This window comes from Triturus cristatus, chromosome 4_1, assembly GCF_964204655.1.
Source record: "Triturus cristatus chromosome 4_1, aTriCri1.1, whole genome shotgun sequence".
Taxonomy (NCBI): Eukaryota; Metazoa; Chordata; class Amphibia; order Caudata; family Salamandridae; genus Triturus; species Triturus cristatus.
This window is the reverse complement of record NC_140585.1, coordinates 130499989-130526842: the sequence shown is the minus strand read 5'-3', so window position 1 is coordinate 130526842 and position 26854 is coordinate 130499989. Positions and strand designations below refer to the sequence as shown.

General features: G+C 44.9%; 1 protein-coding gene across 2 annotated transcripts in view; it reads right to left on the bottom strand.

Moving 5' to 3' along the window:
• METTL17 (methyltransferase like 17) overlaps positions 1-26854 on the bottom strand; it is a 195040-nt gene that overhangs the window by 76902 nt on the left and 91284 nt on the right. For both annotated transcript variants that reach the window (XM_085651776.1, XM_085651777.1), the window contains exons 5-9: positions 12322-12403; positions 11043-11116; positions 7355-7449; positions 5049-5119; positions 3940-4047 (exon numbers count right to left, since the gene is read on the bottom strand). In XM_085651776.1, coding sequence (XP_085507902.1) covers positions 3940-4047; positions 5049-5119; positions 7355-7449; positions 11043-11116; positions 12322-12403 — 430 coding nt within the window. The remainder of the gene's footprint in view (positions 1-3939; positions 4048-5048; positions 5120-7354; positions 7450-11042; positions 11117-12321; positions 12404-26854) is intronic.

Here is a 26854-nt window from a genome sequence, read left to right as displayed (position 1 = left end):
ATTCTAAATGGGTGGCCCTCAAAAATTGTGGACAACATCATTACCAGCACTGTTATAACATTCCTACAAGAAGTGTTTTGCATTGAAGGTGTACCTTAAACTCAGGTATCGGACAATGGTGTCCAATTTACCTAATCACAAATGAAAGAATTTTTACACAAATTTTCAGTAACTCACTTGCAAACCGCACTCTATTGTCCAAGAGCAAATGGATTAGTTGAACGAGTCAACCGGTTGATCATAAAGTAAGCATTAGATGAAATGATTTGGTCCCATCTCGTTAACCCTCACTCCATCACTGGTGTATCTCCATTTAAGTCCCTTAAAAGTAGGGAACCTGGCACTAAACTAAGTCCCTTGTGGCTGGTTGTTAACAATAAAGAGGTAGATCGTGACAAAATAATGGAAAGAATTCAGGAACATCAAAGAAAGTAAGTGAACATGTACAACAGTAGAGTGCAAATAAAGATCTAAATTTGGAAGGAAGGTGATGTTGTAAGAGTATAATTGCCTAGATCCATATACTCCGGTTCCTCTAACTTTTCAGGGAGAAGGAAAATATGCAAGGTTTTCAAAAATGTTGTATGTTTCTCCATTACACAGTACTTCCTGATTGGAATACAATTGACTTGAACCACATGGGAGCCAGATGGACTTATGTCACCTCCAGAAAATTAATGTGGTTCAATTGCTCGTTGTCAAATACTTTTCTTTACTGGCTAGATCACCAATATGAGCAAAGCATCCCAACACACAAGCCCATCACTACCTATCTGGAGAGGACCAGTTTCTGAACAGGGCACTCCTGTTCGAGCTAGTATACCAATTCTCCGGTAACACCCCTGTTAGAAAGTTGTTTACTAGTAGTGATAAGTAGGGATCTACCACTTGTAATAAGGCCAAAAACTGAATAAAAGGTATAGTCAAGTGCTCAATAAATTATTCCCTTGCTCAACCCTTGGTAGCTGGCTGCAAGCAGGCAGACTAAACTTATGAGACAGGTGTGTAACCATTTAAAAACACCAATACTTTAAATAAGTACAATACAATACAAATCTAACACCAATTTAGAAACCTGGATCATATTTTTGAACATATAGGCACAAACATGACTCAACTCCAATGTAGGGAACCGGCGATATGAATTATTAAAGACTAAACACGGTCTAGTGCTTAAAAACCAACAGCGCCAACCTGGGACATCTGGTTGCGCTTGTCTGGGAAACAGTCAAAGTTTGAAGCTGATGGCGATGAAGCCCTGGTCAGATTCACTAAGCGGGAGGCCTTGGTCAAAATGTTACCTTTGCACTTACTTTTACGGAGCTTTTTCTCTCAACGTCGAGGGAGGCTCCTCTTCAGTCCAGATTCGCATCTACGTAGTCGGCTTGGTTCAGAGCGAGCCCATGGTTAACTCCCAAAAGTTTTGACCTCAGGAGCTTTCAGCTGGATGATCTTGAAATCCAGGCCAGGTCGTGGTTCGACGCAGCTGGCTTGACTCTCAATGTCGGGTCAGTCACCGTATGTTGCTTTTTCCAAAAGTTGCTCCAAACTTCTGGAACTTCTTCCTGAAGATCCTGTTGTGGGTTCAAAGTGTCCAAAACACCAATCCAAGAGTCTAGAAGCTCTGAGATGGTCCTTGGTATGTGGGGACTACAATTCTTCCAATGCACCTGTCGAAATCCTTAAACGTCCACTGGATGCACTCCAGAATGGGGACTTCTTGGTGGAGATGATGCAGGTGGGCTCGGTTAACTTGCAGAGAGTCCTCTCCTAAATCACTGCAAAGTCAGGCAAAGTCCTTAGGGAGGTAATACCAGATTGTGCAGCAGGTGTAGTTCTTCAAAGTGCAATCCTTTGGGTGCAGTTCAGGGTTCCAGCAGGGCAGTCCTTCTTCTCCTTGTTGTTTCAGGCAGCAGATATGAGTTGCTGGACAACACTCCCATATTTGTTAACAGTTCCTGGGTGGCAAGCAGGGGGGTGGCACCCCTGACCAATGGAATTCAGGGAGTCACCCAGGCATATGACCATTTCCTCAAAAGTGTGAGAGCACTATTCTCCCAAAATCCAAATGGGAGAAACTTTCTTCTGGAGGGTAAGATCTAGGTAAGCCAACCCACTTGTGTGGCTAAGTTCCCTAATTCTCCCCTAACGGTGCCCTCACATATCTAATCACTGGGGTTCCTGTTTGGCTGGGGGTGCGGGATGTGGGGCTGAGGCTGTGTCCTGTCCAAACTATCATTCCCTCTTTGAAGACCAGTTTGGCCCCTCCACCCCCTTACTGCCTTGCAGATTGCAGTTCTCCGCTGACAGGAAATCCTTTGTCTCAAGGCAGGCCATGTCACACCTGATTAGGAAAGCTTGGATCAGCATGGCAGAGGCTGACCAATCAGAGCAGGGCTGCTGGAAGGCTGGAATTTGGCTTGCAGAAAAGAGAGTTCTATAGCTTTTTTTCTGTAATAGTTATGACAAACCTAACAATGGCAAGTTGTTGGATTTACCATAACTATTCTTTTAAGTACTTGGATTATATGTTTAGCTCACTCCTATCAATATTAATACTTTATTAAATCATTCCTATGTTGGCCTATGCAGTGAATGCATTACAATGAAATTGACAGTTTTACCTTCACCAGGACATATAAAACATCTTTTATAATGTCCCAGCTTATAGTTACAAGGCACCCTACCCCTGTGGCACCTAGAGGAGACCTTAGGGGTGACATATGTAAAAATAAGGTAATTTACTACTTTGTAAAACCTTTAATTCCAGAGTCGAATTTGCATATAATTCTACTTTAAAAGCAGCCTGTAAGGCAGGGCTGGCTTTTAAAAAGGAAGCAGGCATGGAAGCAGTAAACACGCAAGTGCATTAAATCTACTGGGCCTCTAAACCTATATGCCCTACCATGTACTTGAGACTTACAGATATGTTGTTAATACCAATTGCGACTATACCCAATTACCATGTACTTTTAATCAGAGCACTGGCCCGGGGTATGGTTAGCAGAGCCCAGGGCACAAACCAAGTCAGAAAACCAGCATCTAGTAGTCAAAATAGGACCAAAAGGCTGGGGATACTGCAGACAGGTCCTGGTTTCTCACAACCACTGACTCTGAGTTTTCATGTGAAACCTGCATGAAGACTGATTAATACTTAAGTTGCCATTGAACCCAGATGCGCAGAAAGCTGTATTTCACATAGATGAGGACAGTATTTGTACATAGGACAGTCCTTCCTTCAAGATAGACAATTATTAGACCCTTTTGGCCAAGAATTGCACTGTTTGATATGTGGATTCAGCAATATGTATACTTCATGTATACTTTACTCCATGTTCCATAGAACTTTGGCATTCATCCTAAAGTTTGAGGCTGCTTTCGTATGAGACATAGCATTGGTCTATGGATTCACAACTGTTTTCGATTTCCTTAGGAACACGTCATTACTGCCATACCCTTGGAGTATGCGCTTCAGCCAGTGTACGGTTGAATGGCAAATTTGTGTTTTTCACGAATGCACATCCAGTCCCTTACTGAAAAAGGAAAAGCAATGCAGCACAATAAATTAAATGAATTATGAACACAATTTAAATCTCTACCAAGGAAACATTAACAAAAACTAGAATTAGCTAAAATCATTGGTTTAATGGAAGAACTAAAAAAGGCAGGTAGCCTCAATTCCTATGCCAATTCTATTTTATGGAAAAGCTCATGTATGCTACATAATTGGTCTCCTTAACGATGAAGTCTTGAATGATAAGTAATGAATGACAATCAAAAGGACTCACTTTCTTATTCTCAGGCCTTTATAGAGGCTGGAAATCTGGATTGGAATCATGTGGCTTCTCCCGCCCATTTGTATTACTCTCTAACTGCATTTGAAACATTGTGATAAATCCTGCAATAAAAGGTGGAAACACAGTGGGATTAGATACTCACCAAGAAACCATTTGTTTTCCTCCAGAGAGTTTGGATCGTCTCTATGCGGTCATGTTGACTCGGCAATTCATTTAGGGAGTATGCGGACGTAACCAGGTCATACCCAACCTAAAGGAGATGGAAGTATCTGTGTCACTGGTTGCCAAGAAGACGGTTTTCACAACAGAAACAAAACATAACATATTACAGTAAGCTCTTGGACATTCAAGTGACAGGGAATCCAGAGCATCACATTCTCTTATTTTGTAACTCTAACCCTCCAACTAAGACTGAAAACAGGCCCTCAGAGTGAAGACAAATCTTAGATCAAATCGTAGATATTTAAGAACTCCCTGAGCATAGAAGGATTATTTCACATGAAGGGACCCTCCTTGCCTATCACAGCAAGAACTCAGTTTACAGATAGGATGAAGGAGTCATTTCTGACTGACTGGTGTGCTCAAAGCATGGTAAATCTTGATTCACGTAAAGGTGTACTTAGCTAGCAATATCCAAGAAGCGAGGTTGTCTAACCTCCTTATCCTTAAACCTAATGGCTGTGTACGTTAAATTCAGTACCAAAGAAAATGTCTACATCAGACATCAAGGCACCCAAAGTGACAACCCTTGAAGCAGAGCACAAGGCTTCTCTAAGGCAGGTGGGAGTGATGATAAACTGAGCACTATTCAAAGTCAAAAAGCAATACAACAATGGAATTGGATGACCAATCACAAAAATAATGTATTAACAAAAGCAGGCACTTTTAAAGGGGGAGCGGACTTGAAGAAATCAAGCAGAGGTAGCTTCGGGAGACTCCACAGGAATGGCACAAGCACGGGACCGTTAAGAGCTTAGGCAGGAAACAGGTGAGTTGAAGACTTCTGGACTAGTTTACAAAAAGATAATTCTTATTTGGTAAACTGAGAACTTTGTGTATGGAACCAATCGCCATCTCTTCTGCGGACAAGTGTTTACAGGAAGTCCCTGTTGGGATTCTAAGAGTCACTTTTTTATATGCCCTTTAAGTGCCCATTAATATTATTTGCTACCGCAATTTCATTGTTAGATGTAGCGATTACTATGTAGTACATCCTTGTACGTATAACTAACTTGATGAAATACACAGTACCTTGGGAGAGACAGGCAGAAACTGTCTAAAATATACTCCTGGCATTCGTGCATCGCGTGACTTTGAAACGCCTGAAAGAATAGGTCGACACATTAGGTACAGGTCAGACATATTCGGCAAAATATACTCACTGTGCAGAACTTAGACATGGTCTTTATAACTACACAAACAGAGTATGGCTAAACATGTTCAGCAGTGTACAGTGGAATAGGTGAGTACTTCAGGAGTAAATAGTACAGAAGCCTTTCTGGTCATTTTATGATTCAGACATAACCATTTCTCAAATTCCTTTTTTTAGGGGTATTTCTATAGTGCAAGCACAGCCCCATCAGCCATTTAAAAGTGGTACATAGAGCCAAATGGAAAACAATACATATAGATTTGGTTGTATGGCTAATAAAACCGCTTACGAGGCAAAATGATCAGAAAATATCACAAAACAGAATTCAAATTACTTAGTAATTTTGCATGGTGATAATATACTGAGATAACATTCGAATAACCAAATCCATAAATTCCACATATCTACAGATCAGCTGTGTAAATTAGCGGTTCAAACCTTGAATGAGAGCTTGCCTGAAAGTTTTAGTGTTTAGCGGATTAAAATGTAGTCAAAGATTTTTCCTCAGTCGAACTTTCGATGCCGACCATGTACACATTATATGTAGAACGGACTGCTTCTCCTAGCCACATAATCTGCTACCTTGCGTAGGCCAGGCTTCTTTCCATTCTGAAATTAGGCTTTGGTGGGAAAGGAGCTCTTCTGTAGGAGATAACTTTTAGTGTCCAGTGCAAAGTATTACATTTTTTCAAATATTGTTGTGACTGTTTGTAAGATGTTATTACGAACGAAGCAGAAGATTTTTTCGTTATCCAAGTCTTGTTGGAAGGAGACGTTTTTCAAAGAAGTTATTTACAAGTTTCGTGAATGCCGCCTTGGTGATGGGCATTTCCCACAGATTTAAAAGGTCTATTTATCCATTATGGGCATGAGAGGTGTTTTTCTGGATGGAGCCTAGACAGTTGCTTACATGGGTTTGAGTGTGCTTTATCTAGCATTTATGGGTCTCTTTCTCCAAGTAGTTCTGTCCCACAGGTTAATGTAGGTGTGAATTTGATATCCATAACCTTGAAGATTGGAGCAAGTGAGGACACTGTAATTTATGTTGTAGGTATCAGTTAGAAATTGGGTCTCTAGTTGGCAGAGGCATGCACTCTGTCCAAGTACGGACAACAATCCTAGTCAAGGTAAGTCATGACACAACCTAAATTATACTGTGCTCACCCTCTGGTAACTTGGCACAGAGCAAGTAAGTTTAACTTAGAAGGCAATAAGTAAAGTATTTGTGCAATAACTCGCACAGTAACAACACCACAAAAAGACTTTACAACAGTTTAGAAAAATAAACTATGACTTTAGAAATAAATCAAAAGACCAAAACGACAAAAAATTCAACATGCAGAAGTTGAGATATTAATTTTTAAAGAATAAAACAATTTCTAGCAATAAGAAGCAAGTATAGTTGGAAAGGATACTTTAGGTTGCGCTTTACCGGGACAAAGTCAAAGTTTGGGCCGACCACGACGGAGCACCAGCTGGCTACAGGACTCATGCAGGCACCAGGGAACAAAGTACCTTTCCTGGTCGCAAGCAGCAAGATGCGTCAACGTGCAGGACCGCAAAATGCATCTATCTTCTACATGCAGTGGAGGTGAGGTGTCAGTTCCGAAGGCGGGTGCCGGAGTTCAGAGGCGTTGAGCGATGCGCCAGTTTCTGCCCACATTCGAGGGGATGTGTTGATCTAAGCAAGCTGCAGCGGTGATACGACGTCTGATGCATTGATCTCTGCAATCTCTGAGATTCATGTTGCAAGTATATGGGCCACTTCCAGTGAACCAGACACAGGAGCAGGGGTAGAGACATAAATATCCCTGAGTCTCAAGCAACAGGAGGCACGCCTACAAGCCCTTGGAGATCACTTGGAGTGAAGGAAGAGTCCAGCTCTCCTTCAGCAGAGACAGCAGCAGGGCAACAAACAGAGGAGCAGGACAACAAACAGAAAAGTAGGCCTTGCAGATCAGCAGTCTAGTTTAGTCCTTTAACCAGCAAAACAGTTCTTCAGACAGAATTCAGTTACACGTCCAGTAGTGTCTGATTTTAGGGGGTCAGAGACCCAGTACTTATTCCCAAATGTGACCCGACTATGTGAGCTGTGAAAATGATACGCCACCAAGCTGGTGTAAAGATCTGACCCAGTACAGCGTTTCTAGTAACCAGGTTTGGTAGCACAGGAGTAAGTGCTCACCTCTCAACAGGAACTCTGATAACTCATTCATTTCAGCCGAGCTGTCCACGCACATGTACTCCCGAACACTACTCCCCCAGGTTGTATGTGCTGCCCTGCAAAAGAGAAAATGACTTTACCCAATAGGATCAATGTGCTAAACAGGGAGACAGGACTCACAGTTAAAAACAGCATTAACGCTTTCTAGAGATGCCTATTTTGGTGTACCAACCTGATCAAACACCTGATAAAAATACTACAAGGGTGTTGGAGGCAGGGAGTCCCACACAGAGCTGTATTCCTGACCACGTACTACTGTTCCCATTAAACTCATTCTGGAATAAGGATTAGGAAGGTTTTCCTGACACGTGCACTAGTTTAGGTGGAAGCAGAGAGCAGTGGGAGGGTTGGTGAGTAGTCTGGCAATCTAAAGCATAAACTAATACTAGAGCAACACTGAAATGGGCACATACTTCACTGGATTCAAGATGTGCCAGCTTGAATCCAGTGGCACAGTTAGAATTTGTTTCTTTTGTCGCCCTAAGTGGGAAGGGTATGCCCAGACGTGGTTCCCGTGCTCACTGAACCACTCGATTAAAGCTAGCCTGGCTGATGAGAGGCGATGCCCCTAAACCGGTCCCAGGATGCTTATTTCTCGTCCAGGGAGGACCTGGCTTGGCAGTTCGGGCTGGACTGTTCCCATAATGTACAGTGTCAAGACTGAGTTGCATATGGCAGGGTCCAAACAGGAGTGGTGTGGTGAGCAAAAGAACGATGAATTAAACAGAGATCTTTGTTCCTGGGGGTGAACGTTTGCATTGTTCAGCATTCAGTCCATCATTTGTTTCTTTTGCTGTTCTCGGGATAAAGGACACCCAATTTGGAGGAATTTACAGGATTATATTTGGGCTGATATGGAGTCACCAGATTACACGACCGCCATCTTGGCCAGCTAGCCATGACCCTACCCTTTCACCTCTACTCTTGTTATCACCCTGGTATCCACCCTTGTAGTAACCCTGAGAGGGGAATTGGTGCAGTGTTCTGGTGAATGTGGCAGAGGATTCTGAAGTGAGCATCTTGGATTTGCCACGAGGCTGTGAGCGCTGAATGGAGCCTCGAGTGGGCGGTGTTTGGAGGGCGCCTGTTCCGTTTGCCATAACTATCTTTTTTTGTTTTTTCGAGCATCTCATCAACCTGAGAGCCAAAGAGATGCTCACCATCAAAAGGCACATTTATTAAGAGTTGTTGCTCCTCTGGTTTAAACCCAGATACCCTCAGCCATGCATGGCGCCGCAAAAGAATGCTGGAATTAATGCCGCATGCGGCTGTATCTGCGGCGTCTAAAACACATTGAATATTAGTATTCAAGATAACCTTTCCCTCTGCCTCTTATTGCTGACGACCTTTATTGGGGTACTGTTCTGGAAGATGTTCTACCAAATCTGCCATTTGGTCCCACTGAGTGCGGTCATATTAGGAGAGCAATCCAATGGAGTTGGCTATTCACCAATGAGTAGTGGAGTGTGCTACCGCCCTTTTTCCTTCCTGCACCTATTTTCTTGCTCTCCCAATCAGGTGGGGGTGCATCACCAGTGCTCTGGGTGCTGGAACGCTTTCTGGCAGGATGTACCACCAGGGTGTCAGGAGGTAACTAGCCACAAATATATAGAGGGTCACTAGGGGAGGCTTTATATTTCCTATTTACCCTAAGTGTGATCATTCTTGACTGGCTCCTTAAAAATCTAGGTGGCTGGTTTGAGGACCCCTTTCAGCACTGGAAGGTATTGGAGCGTGTGTTGAGTGGAGGAGAGGGGTTTCAACAAGGAAATCATCTTTTTCTTGCTGCATGTGCAGCTTGACATTGTGAAATGTGGCAGCAGTGGGTAATACCTCATGATATGCAGTGACATCATCTGGTGGGGAATGTTTAGCAGGATACAAATCTGGGTCTGCGTCTGCAGGGGGTTCAATATCACAATCATCCCAAGAGTCTGAGCCTTACGGGTCATAAGGGAGTCTTGGACTGTTGCTGTTCCCTGAGTACAAAGAACCTCTAGGTGAGTGTTGTGCTGACGCCACAGTTAACACAAGAGATATAGGAGGAGGAGGAAGGGAAGTTAAAGGAGGAAGTAGCGGAGAGGTAGCACTGTTGTGCTTTTTAAGCCTCTTGGGAGGACCGGCATTGGTGGGTTGATGCCCTCCTCACAAGTCAATTTACCCTTGTGAGGAGTAGAGTCAGGCTGACTATATATCCTCTGTTGTCGAGCATCCAGATGTTCTGAAAGCCACTCTAGGATCGGCTGCCAAAAGTCCTTGGAAGCTGAAGCGGAGAGAGCAGTGGAAGAGGGCCTCAATGGGATGGATGGTCGCCCATCAGCGTGTGCCAAGCACAATCTTGGCACCAATTGCTTCAGATCACCCAGCCTTTTGTCAAACTCTACTCCAAATATTCCAGTGCAAGATGCCTTGCCTCTGAAATCTTCAGCTCCATCCCTTTCGGCTCCAAGGGTGGTCAATGGTGCACCTCCGGATCCAGTGCCGAGACAGCAGACGACGCTATTCTTTGATGCCGAATGTGGAATTGGTGTCTGCTCCATCTCGGAATGCAGGTGTCGACCATGGCCAGTAGGCAGTGGCACACCAGATACTTCCTAGGCATGGAAGCTTGAAGTGGACGCCTCTTGGTGGTGAGTAGGGGGGAGCATCAGTACGTTTGTTGCTGTTGGCTAGGCAGAGGTTGTTCAGCCTTGATGTCAGTGTTGGAGTCTGCTCTTTTCGGCGAGAAGGCTGGTTCCAATTCAACACCCAGAGCACCTGATTCTTCTATACCATACTCCTCATGCTTTCCAAAGACATCTGGCGTGTCTTCTGCTTCTCGTATGTGTGCCATGGTCGCTGAGGCAAGGAGACGAAAGCGTCGGTTGCATTGAGTTTTTTTCTTACGGGACACAAGACATACCAAAAAGAAGATTGCAAACTTCATGAAGGTCGGACTTCGGGTACATGGCGTAGCAAGTAGGACAGAATCGAAATGGAGTCCTTTGCATCACATTGTCGACCCAGACGGTGGAAGTCTAGAGGTATGTCGCGGAGATGGAGTCAAACAAAACATGACGAATATAAACCGTCGAAGAAAGAAACAAGTTGTACACATCTGAGCTCATCACTATATGGCAGAAGACTGCACAGCATGTGTACTTACAGCTACACATGCCACAAACATTAAGGTTATCTACTGTAGACCTGGTGCAGAGCAACAGTTAAAAATGAGTGCAACTTACACATTCTTCGAGAAATTCTCAGAGGGCAGCAGCATCCTCAGCGCATCTCAATTAGTTCAGGCTGTTGCTACTGTCCACAAAAGATAATACAAAACAATGGCTAGCACTTCATGGACCCTTCCTAGGTGGGGAAAGATGCCTACAGCATTCGTAAGAAAGAGGGGATGATGAAGGACTAGAACACACTTGCCTGAAATGCTTTCAGGAACTTTCTCAAAGTGTACTGTAAGATCTATACACTCCTGACTCCTTGTGGTGCTTTGAAAGCACACACAAGCCAACAAATATATATATAGTAAAAAAATCTTTGATTTGTCAGTACATTTATAGACAAATGTAAATAGTGTGATTTGCCTTCCACCTTTTATTTTGTGGAAATAGAGAACCTATCAATTCTTTAACAAAAATCTTAAAGGAGCCCTTACCAAGTTACTGAGCCAGTTCCAGAGCCAAAGTCCAGCAGTGTCTGTGGTGCAAAATCTGGCACCCGCTTTTTAATCTGCAAAGTAAACAAGCACAGCAGTGAGACATACTTTTATTACCTGATCGTTACTACTTGATTAGAATTATCAGGCCAGCTAGTGGTACATCTGCAACATGGACAGTCCCTGATCTGAGTTCCCGCTGCATGTGAAAATGTCATAGAATAAACCATGATTAGTGCACTAAACTATAGAACTAGACCATATAACCCAAATACCTAAGGAATTAGAACTCCTATATTACACAATGCCATGCAACAGTCTTGTTTGACTCCTGTGCAGTAGCCTTGTTGCTCATTCCTCAAAGGGCAACAATCGTTTCCATGAGCAACAGGCTCGGTCAGTTGCTGTATGTATTAAAATCCTCATGCGCTGTACTGTGAGTAGCAAACCATCAAAGACTTAACCTAGCTCACAGACAAACTTTGTAACAATGAGAGACCATAGTGAGGGAGACCAGAAGTCAGGCAGGGAGAGGGCAAATGAGCTAGACAGACTAATTGACAGCATTGGTAAAGTGCAACACACCCAAATGGGTTTCATGGTGGTGGTCTTCTAAACTAACCAGCCATCAAGTACTCCCAGAAGGTAAAGAGGGAGATATAGAGCCAAACATCCTTACATAAGCTGCAGTCTAGACAATCTTCTATAGAGAAGAAGCACCCACCATGAGAACGGAGATTATTACAAGGAAGGAAAAGCTGTAACTGTTAGGTATAGGTAATCCAGGGCACAAGGATTTAGGCATTAGGCAAAGAGGAGGCAAACCATTCTAAAGTAGATGTGGTCTCCCACCAGCAGAGTGCTGTGCAAGTCTAGGACACATGGTCTCGTTCTGAGGCCAGTAGTAGCTCCGAGGGCTGCTATGGGCTCTTTAAGCAGACACCGCATGGACTGTTGAGTCTGAAGTGTAGGGCATTAGGGTAGTCTAATATGGAGTAAATGTAGAAACTGACCACTAATGTTCAATGTTTTTCAAGGTTGAAAGTGACAGGACACTTCCAGGTCACCTTTCCATTTAGTGTGATGTTGCTGAAGCCGTTCCTTTCAGGTACACAAAACAAACCAAAGATTAAAACTTAGAAGTCATTTGAAGGGCAAGAAGTGGCCCTCGGGCTTTATGATTTCACGTTTTGGAAGGCGCCACCCCCAAACCCGGCAGAGAACGACATCCTGGACTATAACACCACTGGATAGTACAGAACAACTTGATCTCACTCACCTCATGGAAAGCTCGTGAAACAGCCGCATGAACTCCTCCAAACCGTGCTGCCAGGTATAGCACGCTCAGCTCCTTGTCGTACCTGTCAACAAACCATGAGCAATTAAAATACAAGTCAGAGACATGGGTCTAAAAGCCAAATGCATGAGAATCAAAAGGCTGAGAAAACCTAGCATGGAAAACCACTATGGCATATCTTAGCAGCATGGATAAAACTACCAAAGGCAGAAAGGTGAGCTGACTGGCCCAGAACACAGACAAACGTTGACTGCTCCAGAGTACAGGGTATTCTATGACATATAGACACCCATATAACCAAATTGCAGATGCTCCCTTTCCCCTAGCAACACAGTGTATTTTGAGCCCATGCGTTAAGACCAGCACCTCCTTTTGTCATTTCTGGGGGACTAGGAGGCAGCTGCCTGCAGTGGCCTCAGTGTTGTGCTAGCCCTGCATACCTAGGAGCTAACAGACACAAAATGTGCAGGGAGGAGCCACTGAACAGATCACGCATATGAAAGAGATAATTTTACTAAACTGCACAGGGAAGAGCTAAAGGACTTGTCCGAGTTGCTAAGAAACTAGTAATTTACAGGTAACACTGCTTTTGGATTTTGATATTTGTTGTAGATTCACATGCAGTGCATCCCCCAGCTATTTAGTGGTCAGGTCTGTAGTTGTAATTCGTTTCCACATACTTGCAAATTGTTGGATTTGATCACAAGCATTCCTGTGAAGAAACCCACTTAAAAACACACCCCTATTGCTGTTTTACATTATTCAAAGAGGAAAAAGGGCTAAGGAAATCAGCGAAAGTCCAAGACAATGGCCTACACAAGAGAACAAATAGGAGAGAGTAGCACCGCCGCACCAGTCTACTGAAACTAGAACAGCATAACTAACAAGAACCAGAACACCGGTCTAGCATCCACTGACTGGAACACAACAACATGCCCAAGGCCTCACCAAGATATTCAACAATTGGATCACCTCCTGCATGGACTCCCTGGCCCCCCTCAAATACAGCAATACAACAGGATGAAGACCCCAGGTCAATTGGCATACAGGGGAGCCACTGCAAAAAACAGGAGCACAAATGAAGAATAAGTCAGGATAACACAGACATGAGAAGTTTAAATCCACCTTGAGACACTGCCATCAAATTATACGAAGTACCAAATGTGCTACTCTAGCAGACGCATCAATGCCAGCAAAGAAATCACGACCATTGGGAAACATTTCTCTTTGCCATCGGCCACCTCCAACTCGATCACTCCCTCGCAGGACCTCCGCAACAATCTGTCTTTAATTCTGTCTCAAATTGTGGATGTAGAAGAGCAGGCTATTTCTTTTGCCGACAGGTCCTTAAGGGGTCTGTAATGCAACCATTCGATTGTTGAAAGGGCATTGGCCTGTTTCTGGGCCGTTAAACATTCCAGTTTCTTCTTATAGGGCATGCCTTTAACAATACGCACTGAGCACAATCCTTTAATCTCAGATATTTCCAGGTGATAGTTAGGACAAGAAGGTTACAATTTTAACCTAGAGCATAATTCTGGCCCCAATTATTTTGCAGCAGATCACCTCAGAAGGCAGACCCTCAATACAACTCAAGACTGTGATGGGAATGACAATTTAAATGACATAATCCTCAATATATACAATTGTGGAGAAGATAAGAGGTAATGGAAGGAGGGAGTACAAAATGATTCAACTCAACTCAAAGTTAGAGAGTATAATTTGAAGGGTTGGCCAAAACAATTTAACCTTCGGGTGACATAAGGAGATACTGGGAGGTGAAGAATGAGCGGAGTGTGGTTGATGACAAACTGATGAGATTAGATAAGATGGTTCCTCTTTGCATTCTGTGGAGCAAACTAGTGGATACAGGCCATGGAGGGCACTTGGGCAGAAATCTAATCAAGAGTAGAAATCACACCCAGGGCTGGTGGCCTGGGCTAGACTTCATGCTTGAGAAAAAAGTGAAAAACTGAACCAGCTTCACCAACAGTGATAGTGAGTCATAAAGCCACCCCAAAGTCCAAATAACCTCCCCAGTAAATCCAGGGGTAAAAATCCTGACATGCTGGGGCCCGTTGAGAGTTTTGGTTTAGAGATTAAATATATCCTTGTTGCGATGGACTACCACTCTAAGTGAAACAAAGAAGATTCTTTTACTTCATTTAAGATTCCAATGTCAACATATGTCTCATTAGGGCAGCCTTAAGTTGCCAGGCTGCCTCCATTCCTTGTGCAAACCTTCATTAGTAGTTGTGCCTCCCTGCCTGTCATGATTCGCTCCCAGTAAAGGCGCTGAGTGCCGGGTCCTTCGAACCCCGGGATGGATACAGGACAACCAATCCCGACCATGGACTACAATTCCCAGACCCCCCGGCTATCCCCGCTTCACGTGATTGGTCACACGGCCATTAGGCATATAAGCCGGACACACCCGCAAGAGGGCGCCGAATATTCCCAGATGTATCCCGTTCTGTGTTGGTTCGTGCAGACGTCCTGTTCGGCGAGAAAACTACGTACCCTGAAGACCAGAGTCTCCGCATCGGCTTTTCTGAAAGCCTCACCCGTTTTGAGTCCAGAGAAAAAACCAACGGCTGCTTCTGCTGCGCGGTCGCGCTTCTCCACTCCCGGCTCCTCCGCGAGTAGAGAGCGGCGGCTCGACCCCTTCATCACCGACCCTCGGATTTCCGTGCGGCTCCTCCTGTGATCGCGCTCCTCAGCTCCCGGATTCACCGCGAGTAGTGAGTAGCAGCGCAAAGTGCAACCCTCCGCCCACGGAATTTCGGGCTACTCCTCGTGGGGTTTCGCTCCTCTGCTCCTGGCTCCACCTGGGAGCATATAGAGTGGCAGCGTACCCGCTCCGCTCAGGACTTTCCGGGCCTCAGCAATCCCGAGGTATCGCGCTCCTCGGCTCGAGGATTACAGAGCCTGGAAGTAGCAGCGCCAACGAGATACCTGGACAAGACCGCCTCGTACTCGAGGCAAAATCACCCCGTGGGAGCGCCACAGCTCCGTGAGCCCACGGTTCCAAGTGACCTCCTACGAACCTCTCCGAACTTACGCAGAGGATTTCCTCACCAGCATTCCCCGTTGGGGTTGCACCACCTAAGCGGAACCTCCTGGACTCCCCGTGAGGAGGGACCTAGCCAGGCGCAACGCCCTTCCTTTTGCCCACCTCTCTTCATTTCCTTCAAAGAGGAGATTGATGCCACTTCCCAACCACAAGGCGGGAGGAGACATCAGGTAAGCGAGCCACCCACATATGGGAACCAGGGGGATTGGCAGAGCAGGCTATCGCTCATAGTGTGTTTGTCTCATTTCAGATCTCCCTCCCAGCCGTCCCTATCCTCCCTTCCCTCGCTCACCTGCCTCCTCCGTCCGTGTGTGTTACACATCCTCCGGACTAGGGGCAGATGGGAGGTGGACCCTTTAAAGCATCAGCGTCATCCTGAGGAGAGGAAACCAGCGGGAACACGACAGAATATTCGGCCCACGACTTATTCGCCTCCCGATCACGCTGATTAGGCTATGGCCACCTTAGAAGACGTGTTAGCCGCGCTAGCCCAAGTGCAGGTGGAGGTGGAGGTGGAGTTGGCCGCTTCCCGGTCAGAAACAGCCGCTCTACACGCGCATATCGATCGTCTTCAGAAAAACCCCTTCGATGCAGGGCCCCCTTTTTCCCCGCAGACCCCGCAGGTAGTGATGGAAATGCCAGCACATGTTCCATTGGCACCACCTGAACGGTTTCATGGGGACATACACAAAGTCCAAGTCTTCATGACGCAAGTCATGCTACACTTCCACTGCAAGCCAAAACTCTTCCTTACCAACCAGGCCCGGGTGGCCTTCCTGATTTCCTATTTAGCAGGAGACGCGGCTCAATGGGCAGTCCCCATAGTCTGTAGGGACGAAGCCCTGCTGTACGATTGGGACGCCTTCCACAGTGCGTTTGAAGGAACCTTCGACCGACGGGCCGACACCTTTTCGGCCGACCGCGACCTGCTGGCACTCAGGCAAAAACCCAATGACTTTATAGGGTATCTCAACAGCTTTCGTCGGTTGGTGGCAGAAACCGACTGGCCTGAAACCAAGCAGTCTGCCATCTTTTACCAAGGGCTCACGGACGAATTAAAAGACGTCATCGCCCAGATCGACCCACAACCCCAGACCTGCTCCGCCATGGTAGAGTTGGCCTCCCGGTTGGAACATCGTCTCCGAGAAAGAAAAGGAGACCCTAAACGGAGAGACAAGACGTCATCCTCGTATGAGAATAACCGAGCTCCCGACCACACTGGCCCCAGATCGGATCCTATGGAAATCGGGACAGTGAGGGCCTCGCTGACCTTGAGCGAACGCGACCATCGCCGCAAACAGGGCCTCTGTTTGTACTGTGGCAAAAAAGGCCACTTCCTACGAGAGTGCCCGGTTAGACCCAAGACGAGCCGACCACGTCCCGGGCAAGCCGCGCTCGCAACCGAGGAAGGGGCAACGGGAAACTGCAGAGCTTGAAGGACCAGGAAGGGAAGCCTTCAAGCCCACACTCCATCCCTTCTATGGAATCCGACAATGAGCAAGAACCTGACCACTTCATCTCTTTGAAAGCGGTAATCAACCAGCGAACACGTACCATAAGAGCCATGATAGACTCCGGAGCGACCGGATGTTTCCTGGATAAACTAGAAGCAGACAGGCTCGGGATCCAGTTAACACCCAAGGAGCCGCCCGAACTTGTTTTTGCTGTCGACGGGAAGGAACTGGAGTCTGGGCCCATACGATACGTTACCCCGTTTCTCTGGATAACCATAGGGAAGGATCATGGCGAGTGGCTGCAGTTCAACATAATCCAAGCCCCGCGATGCAAACTCATTCTTGGATTACACTGGTTAAGAAAACACGAACCGACGATCGAATGGTCCACCAATACCATCTCATTCCGTTCCACTTCCTGTCGTCACTGATGCATCAGCGCAGCCCACAACCACGAAGCAGGTCAGTCAACCTCTCAACACGTAGCCATGGCCGCAGAGAAGGATGTCACACTCCCGACATGGTACCTGTCATATAAAGAGGTGTTCAATGTTCAAAAGGCAGAAGAACTGCCCCCTCACCGGGAGTATGACTGCCGCATCGATTTAGTACCTGGTGCGGTAGTCCCGTGTGGACGAATCTACGCGCTCACCGGGCCGGAGACAAGTCACCTCTGGGAGTACCTGGACACCTACCTGAAGCTGGGGTTCATATGTCCCTCGCGGTCACCTGCCGCATCGCCGCTCTTCTTTATCCTAAAGGCCAATGGCGAGCTACGCTGTTGCATTGATTACCGCGCCCTCAACGCTCTGACGATCAAGAACAGATACCCCTTACCGCTGATTCCGGTCCTGTTGGAACAGGTGCGCGAGGCACAAATCTACACCAAGCTGGAGCTCAGAGGGGCTTACCATTTGGTGAGAATGAGAGAAGGCGACGAGTGGAAGACCGCCTTCAAGACACGGTTTGGGCTCTTCGAATATTTAGTGATGTCCTTTGGGCTTTGCAACGCCCCGGCAGCCTTCCAGTTCTTCCTCAACGAGGTGCTACGAGACTTTCTGGATAGGTTTGTCGTGGTTTACATTGACGACATCCTGATCTTTTCAGCCACTCAGGAAGAGCATGTCGTGGGGGCGTGGCTTGGACGCCGCGGAAAATGGCCGCTGCTCGTCGGAGCTCCGTGAGGGAGTAGCGCGTTGGGATCTCCCCAGGGCATTTTTTCCTCATTTCGGGACTTTCTGCCAGCAACATCATGTTTGGGACACTCGCCTGCTCCGCCTGGGACATTGCCGACTTCTGGTGCTGATGGACTCGGCAGATTTTTGCCTTTTACTTCCTCTCGCGGCTCTCTGAATGCCGCGGCCGCCATTTTGAATGCTCCGGTTTCCCGCGATGGAGTTTCTCCTCATACTCGGCTCCTCATGTGACCAGCGGTGAGCTGTTTTGGCCTCATTTTCTTCAAGTTTTTTTTGTTTCCTGCATCCTCTTGATGTTGTTATATATCTTTTCATTCACAATTTTTACTCTGAGGCGTTAATTCTTTTAATTACACCGTTTCAGTCTCACTGGACTATTTTGCCTGTTCAAGTCAGTTTTATTTATTTTTGTGGCTTTTTGTATTTTGGTCTATATGGCAATGCCTCGCACTAACCGTGGAAGTGTCCAGCAGGGTAAAAATGCGTCAATGGCAGACTCTAATCCTTTCAGTGTGCTACAAGATACTATGGAGGACGCTAACTCAGACTCTGTAAATTCTAAGCTTTTGCCTTCTGCTCCTCCTGGTGCCAGTGCTAAAGTAGTCTCGTAAATTCCTTCTGTCTCGCCTTCAACATCTGGTAAGAGAACTGAGGTAACTCCTCCTTCTCCTCCTACTACTTCACCTACAATTTCAATGGAACTTTTGTTAGAGGAGATACGCTCTCGTAAACCCTATATGACAGAGACTAATGTTCGTCTCCAACATCTTGAAGATAATTGGTCGAACACGGAGAAGAGGGTGGATGATCTTGAGATTCATGTCGGTTCTATTCAAGCTATCACAGATCATATTCCTGATATGCGAAGGGAAATTTCACATCTAACGCAACAGGTGGAGAATTTGGAGAACCGAAATAGGCATAATAACCTACGCATTTATGGCCTTTTGGAGGGCCTTGAGAATCCTGACCCCTTGGTATTTTTTCGATCTTTCCTACCAAAGCTTCTTGGTTTTCCTGAGTCACCCCCTCTCAACATCCAGCGAGCTCACCGCCTGGGTCATAGTCCAGGTCCTTCTACTGCTTCCGCTCATGTGAAACCCAGGGGTGTCATTTTATATTTTTTGGAATATACGGACTTGCTCAGGGTCCTTCAGGCTGCCAAACAGAAAGGAAAGATTCTTTGGAATGGCTCTACTTTGTTTTTTGCTCAAGACTACTCCAAAGCCACAGCGGATCGCCGGAAGAAATTTTTGGATATGAGGCCTGCACTTCGTGCGTTAAATGCTCGTTATGGTTTATTTCACCCGTGCCTGTTCAAAGTGACCTATCAGAACAAGACTACTAACTATGACGATCCCGCGCTTCTCCAACATTTTCTGAATACTTGTAGAGATGAATCTATGGACATGTCCAGAGCGTGATTTCCCTATTGTATTAACATTGTTGTGATTTTTTGCCTCGTGTCCACCTTTTTTGCATTTATTCCTTGTTTAGTCTGTGACTTTGTTGGTTAACATGTTTTCTTTTCCATTTTCTTGTAGATGCATTATTCAATCCCTTCCTTCTTCCTCCGTCGCTCTCCCTGGAGGTCGTTATCCCTCGTGCTCTCGTCAGTCCTGGAGTTGTCCGTCTTGGTATGCTGCCTTTTCCTATGTGGCTTCACCCCCCCCATCCTCAATGTTTACTTGTGGTATGTCTTTTTGATTTATTATATTGGTTTGTATTACCATGTCTCTTTACTCTTTGGTTTTCCTTTCAAATATTAGCGTTCTTCTGTACTGTTTTTTCCCCTACTCACTGTTTCCTACTTTTTTCTATTTCCCTTTCTTTCTTCTTTCCCTCTAATTGTTATATTTTTCATACTGTTGCAGCTGTTTTTCTGTTTTCTGTTCTACACCTCTTTATTACTTCTTCTTCTCATCCTATGTTGCTAGCTCTCTTCTCTTTCAAATATCGACATTATTTTGTATTGGTTATTCCAGTATGGATTCTTTGTCACTTTTTTCTTTTTCCAATTCCTTTTCTTCTTTTCTCTTCTTTTATTGTTGCATTACGCATGATGTTGTCGTTGTCTCTCTGTTTTCTGTTCTAATCCTCTCTGTTATCTCTTTCTCTCCTTCTGTTTTACTAGACTTCTTACTTCCTCGCTCTCAATTTTGTTCCTATCATACTTCTTTATTGTACCTTATCACTTCTCTTCCTGTGTTAATATTACTTCTCTCCAATTTCTATATGATGAGTTTATGGATACTTATTTGCCTGATTGTTTCTTATATAAATGATATCTTTTACTATGAGATGTATAGTTAGATGTTGCTAAATATATTTACCTGGAATGTTAAGGGTTTGGGTTCTCCCATTAAGCGGCAACGAGTTTTGTCCCATTTAGCAAATTTAAAGGGAGATATTGTGCTATTACAAGAAATTCATATACAAGAGGTTGAAGTTGCCAAATTACGTCGTAATTGGGTAGGGCATGTATTTGCATCTCCTGGATCAGGGAAGCGTAATGGAGTTGCAATTCTCTGTCATAAACGGTTAAATGTTAAAGTTGTAAATCAAACCAATGACTCTGATGGTAGGTGGGTTATTGTATCTATGTTGGTTGATAAAGTCCCTTTAACTATTTTTAATTTATATGCTCCTACTGTGCATGATAAGCTTTTTTGGCCCCAGATGTTAGTCTCGTTGATGCAATCCTCTGATGATTATCTCATTTTAGGAGGGGATTGCAATATGGTTATGGATCCTATTTTAGATCGGAAATCCCATTCACGTTTTTCCCCCTCGTCCATGCACACTCAATTTACATCCACTATATCCCAACGCTCTCTTGTTGACTCTTGGAGACTCTGTCATCCTACACTCCAGGAATACACATATTACTCGCCAGCTCATTCTACTCAATCCCGAATTGACTATATTTTTGTTTCTAAAGCTCTGATCCAACACATTACCCATTCTGAAATAGGCTCCATTTTAATTTCTGACCATGCCCCAGTTTCCTTGCAACTTGATTTGCTTCCCCCCATAAAAGGTACTAGGAGATGGAGATTCAATAACTCTCTCCTATTAGACCCTAAATTTACTCCAGCTTTCCTTGAGTTTTCATCCCTATTTTTTACTGAAAATGAGTCTCCTCTAATATCCCCTCAGGTATTATGGGACACTTTCAAAGCTGCTTCTAGAGATTTCATTATCTCGTTTGTTTCCCATAAGAGACGAGCTGCATCCCACTCCTTACAGTCCATTAATACACAAATTAAGCAATTGGAACATCGCTATTATTTAACTAACTCTCAATCTGACTTGAAAAAACTTCTCAAGGCCAAACTCTCCTTTAATAAACTCTCCACGGACTCTGCTAATCTAATTTTACTTAAATCCAGTGCCAAATATTATTGTGCGCAAAATAAGGCAGGCAATCTTCTTGCCAAGTATCTTAAAGTTAAACAAGAGCGCACGAAAATTGAATCTATTGTTTCCTCGTCAGGCCCCACTCTTCATAAGGATGAAGATATCCTAGCAGAGTTCACTAATTTTTATCAAAATCTCTATACTCCGGAATCTCCTCCTCTTTTAACAGATATTGACCATTATTTATCTTCCATTCCTTCTCCATCCTTTCCAGACACAGACTTTGCCCCATTGGAGGCAGATATAGGTCCTAAGGATATCCTAGAGTCCATTCGAATAATTAAAAAAGGTAAGGCTCCCGGACCAGATGGATTTACGATAGAATTCTATATACACTTTGCGAATTTGCTTGTTCCCAAACTTCATCAATTATTTTTGTTTTTTATATCCTCCAAAAAGTCTGAGGGGTCTTTTCAAGAGGCCTTAATTTGTCTCATACCTAAGGATAATAAAGATCATACTTTGTGTATGAATTATAGGCCCATCTCTTTAATCAATTTGGATTATAAGATCTTTGCAAAAATTCTTGCACTACGTCTTGACAAAATTTTACCTAGTATAATTGGCAAAGAACAATGCGGTTTCATCAAAGGACGTCATCTTTCTGACAATACTCGTCTTTTCTTCAATGTTCTGAGTAAGTCTCCTTCCTTTCCGCATTCTTTAGCTGCTGTCGCATTAGATGCTGAAAAAGCTTTTGATAGGGTTAATTGGCAATTTATGCTCGCAGTCCTTGCTTGGTTTGGGTCGGAAATTTCTTGCTTATGTTTCTTTGTTGTATTCCTTTCCCAGATCCTTTATTTTGGCTAATGGCCTTGTTTCTTCCTCGTTTCCTCTCTTCAGAGGCGTTAGACAAGGGTGTCCACTCTCTCCTCTTCTTTTTATTTTGGCGTTAGAACCTTTCCTGATAAAAATTCGTATGAATACAGATATTACTGGTTTCCCCTATGGGGATAAGAATTTGAAGCTTTCTGCCTATGCGGATGATATTCTATTATTTATTTCCAATCCTCTATCCCATCCTTTTTGTCGGAGGTATCTGATTTTGCGAGAGTCTCGGGCTATAAACTCAATGTTGACAAGTGTGAAATTCTCCCTTTGAATAAATTTTGTTTTCATGCAGACTTCTTGGCTTCTTCTTTCCACTGGAGTCCGGCTAAGATAAAATATCTAGGCCTCTGGTTTAAATCCTCTATCAAGGACACTGTAGCACTTAACATTAAAAATCTACAAACAATAATTCAGGACTCTACTACCCGTTGGCATCCTTTGTTTTTATCCTGGTGGGGAAGATTGGATTCCATTAAAATGATGTTGGTTCCCATTATTTTATTTTATCTGTCCAATCTCCCTGTTAATGTACCTAAGTCTTGTTATAAGAATATATACTCTACGTTGTCTAAGTTCTTATGGCAGCATAAAAAAGCTAGAATGTCTTTTGCAAAACTTAAACGACCCAAGCAGTTGGGTGGAGTTAATTTTCCGGATTTTGCCTCTTATCATTCCTCATTTTTCCTTAAACACTCTGTTCCCTTGTTATCTGATGTCATTTCAAGACCTTTGTGGGTTGAGATTGAATCGTCTTTTTTTCATCCATTTACCTTTGAGGAATTTGTATCGCTGTCTCATATTCCAAATAAATTTTCCCTCCCGATTCTTAAAAATTCTCGCAAAATCTTTTCTCCTCTTTTCCTGGGAGGTTTAGATGACCGGTCGCGTTTTTTACACTCTCCCTTGTGGTATAATCCTCTTATTAAACTTCGCAATAGGATGCTTTTTTGGAAAGACTGGAAGAACCTTGGTATTAATTGGATCCATCAATTGTTTGATGAAGACGCTTGTGTCCCCTTCTCTACTCTTCAATCTCGCTTCTCTTTACATGATTCCTTTGAACCCAAATATAATCTACTGCGTACGGTTTTGCAAAACAGCTATGACACTCTCTCTAATTCCACCACTCGCACTAATTTTTCCCCTCTTTCTCTCCCTTGTTTGCTTGCTTGCTTCTTCTGCCTCCCAGATATATGCAAAGCTAAGAGACACTTCTGGCTCTCGGGATAAATCTAAAACAGAAACGGACTGGGAATCGGATGTAGAGGACACATTTTCTGTCTCCTTGTGGCAAAAGGTTTGGATCAAGATAAGGAAGTCCTCTAGGGCAGCGAATACAACTCAAACGTTATTTTTTATATATATAATAGACTTTTGATTACTCCTGCCAAGTTGCATACAATTGATCCTTCCATCCCTCCCACTTGCTGGTCTTGTTCAGCATCGAGGGCAGATCTTAAGCACATGCTATTCTGCTGTCCGAGGATTCATAAATTTTGGACTGATGTGTGGAATCAGATTAATAAGATCTTTTCCACCTCTTTCCCTCCCACATTTTCACATATCTTTTTAGGTAGTCTCTCCGACATATGGTCCTCTTCCACCACTAATACGTCCATTATTGATTTACTTCTAGCTGTAGCATTTCAGCAAATCACTAAGTCTTGGAAGGATACCTCCAAGGTTTCATTTCAGGCTTGGTGGTATGGAGTCTGTTATCATCATAGACTTGACAGAGCCTATGTTTATCCCATTGCGCTTGCCATTAAACGTGATTTATTATGGCTTCCCATTACAGATTTTTTAGATATGTCTGCTCGATCCCTATCCCTACATAATCCACGTACAGAAGAAGTTCCCAAACCCCCATAAATCCATTCCTGATGATTTCATGTATATATTTTTACTGCTTGTTTTATGCTTATCTTGTATATTTTTTTTTTTTTTTTTTTTAATTTTTCCTTTATTGGAGAATTTTTTGTACGTTTGACCTATTTTCTTATTCTTTTATATAATTTTATATGACAGTGATTACATTTTTATTGCAACTGCTTTTGTGTTATTTGATGATACTTTTTCCCCCTCTACCCATTACCTCTTTCCCTTATCTTTTATCCCTTTCTTTTAATTATGATGCTTTATTTTTCTATTTGAGATGAATTTTAATTCTATGTCTTCCTGTTAATCTGTTAATGAACTTCAATAAACTCTTCTTTAAACTTAAAAAAAAGGAAGAGCATGTCGTCCATGTGGGGCTCGTGTTGCAAGCCTTGAGGAACCACCGCCTGTTTTGTAAACTCACAAAATGTGAGTTCCATGTTACCACCGTGGAATTCCTCGGAGTCCACTTGACCCCCACCGGACAGGTGATGTCCCTCAGAAAGGTGCAAGCGGTGAAGCAAATACAGAGCTTCCTTGGCTTTTCGAACTTTTACCGCCGATTCATCCACCACTTCTCGCAAATGGTTTCACCTCTCACCAGATTGACGCGGAAGAACGTGCCGTTCCACTGGTCGGCCGACCCCCAACGGTCCTTCGACCAACTCAAGAAGGCCTTCACGTCTGCTCCCATCCTGCGACACGCCAAACCCGACCTTCCCTTCATGGTGGAGACGGATGCATCTGACGTAGCCGTAGGAGCGGTTCTTTCCCAACGGCATCCGGATACCGGGCACCTTCACCCAGTTGCTTATATGTCCCGGAAAATGAATAACGCTGAACAGAACTACTCTGTTTCCGAAAAAGGACTCCTCGCTATCCGGGAGGCATTCCTAGAATGGCGACACTGGCTGATGGGGGCCCAACATCAAGTCACAGTCTTCACAGACCACAGAAACCTCCAGTTCCTGCGGTCGGCTCGACATCTCTCTCCCCGGCAGCGAAGATGGATGCTTTTCTTCGCGGAATATCACTTTATCGTCACATACCTACCTGGCTCGCAAAACAAAAAGGCCGATGCCTTGTCCAGACAAGACAGGAACCGCCTCCCGGCGGTGGAACCCAAGCAGGCTATCCTGTCCCCAGGACAAGTGATCGGAAGAACCGAATCGGAGTCCTTCCTGCTCGAGATAAAGCGAGGGGTCGCCTCGTTTTCTTGGATCTCGTGGTTGAAAGGACACAAAGACTGGCGCCTCAGACACGGCATCCCCATGCGGGGCTCGCAAGTGCTGGTCCCCTCGCTCAAGTTACGGAAACTCGTCTTCCATTGGTGCCATGAACTGCCCTGTGCCGGGCATATGGGAGGAACAAAGACCCTTGAGAAAGTCCTTCGACACTTCTGGTGGCCATCGGTCAGACCGGACGTTCTGCTATGGGTCAGTCACTGTAACATTTGCTCACAGATGAAAGCCGATCATCGCAAACAACAGGGCCTCTTGCGCCCACTGCCAACCCCCCGAACTCCCTGGGAGAGGATCTCGGTGGACTTCATCGTTGGACTGCCTAAAGATCAGAACTGTACGGCCATAGTGGTGGTGGTCGACTACCTTACCAAGATGGGACACTTCCTGGCATGTAAACAAATACCTACGGCCGGTGCCCTTGCCAGACTTCTGTTGGTCAACATTGTCCGGCTACATGGCCTTCCTCTAGGCATAGTGTCGGACCGGGGATCTCAATTCACGGCACGGTTTTGGAAGGTATGGTGTGCCGAACTGGGTATACAGTCCTCCTTGTCCACCAGCTTTCATCCGCAGACCGATGGGCAGACTGAGAGGCTCAACCAGACCCTTAAGCAGTATCTCCGGTGCTATGTGGACCAGGCCTCCAACGCTTGGGTGGACTGGTTGTGGGTCGCCGAAGTGGCCTATAACGATTCCGTACATGCTTCCACACAACAAACCCCCTTTTTTCTCTCATCAGGGTACCATCCTCGGTTCACACCATTCCTGCTCCCTCACACTGATCTCAGCCTTCCAGATGTACAAAACAGACTATCTACAATCCGTTTAACCCTCACGAAAGCACGCACGAACCTTCGACTAGCCAAAGCTCGATACAAACACCAGGCAGACAAACGTCGCAGGCCCAATCCGGTGTACCATAAAGGGGATAGAGTATGGCTGTCCACAAAACACATCAGGTTTAGACGTCCCAGCGTCTTTAACCCTAAGTTCATAGGCCCCTATCCAGTGATAAAACACGTAAACCCCGTGGCTGTGCAACTGAAGCTCCCTGCTCGTTTACACATCCACCCTGTGTTCCACGTCTCCTTGCTCAAACCCTCGCTCGGCCCCGTCCGGAGGCTCCCTGCTCCCGTATGGGTCCACCACGAGCGCGAATACGTGGTGCAATGGGTGCTGCACCCAGTTTCATGTTTTTTTCTTTTTCTTTTTATGTGCATGGCGGCCCGCTTCATGGGCCGCCATGCACATATCTTAAATATGCACGGGCGCTGCGCTTTATAGTTTAGGGCTAGCGCTGCGCCCGCTTTCATCATGATTGTCGGCTGCTTCTCGTTTTTTTCCTTTCACATGTATACTCTGGTGTTCCTCGTGCAAATGATAAATGCGTATTAGCCAAATATTCTTTTGGCCTGTAGG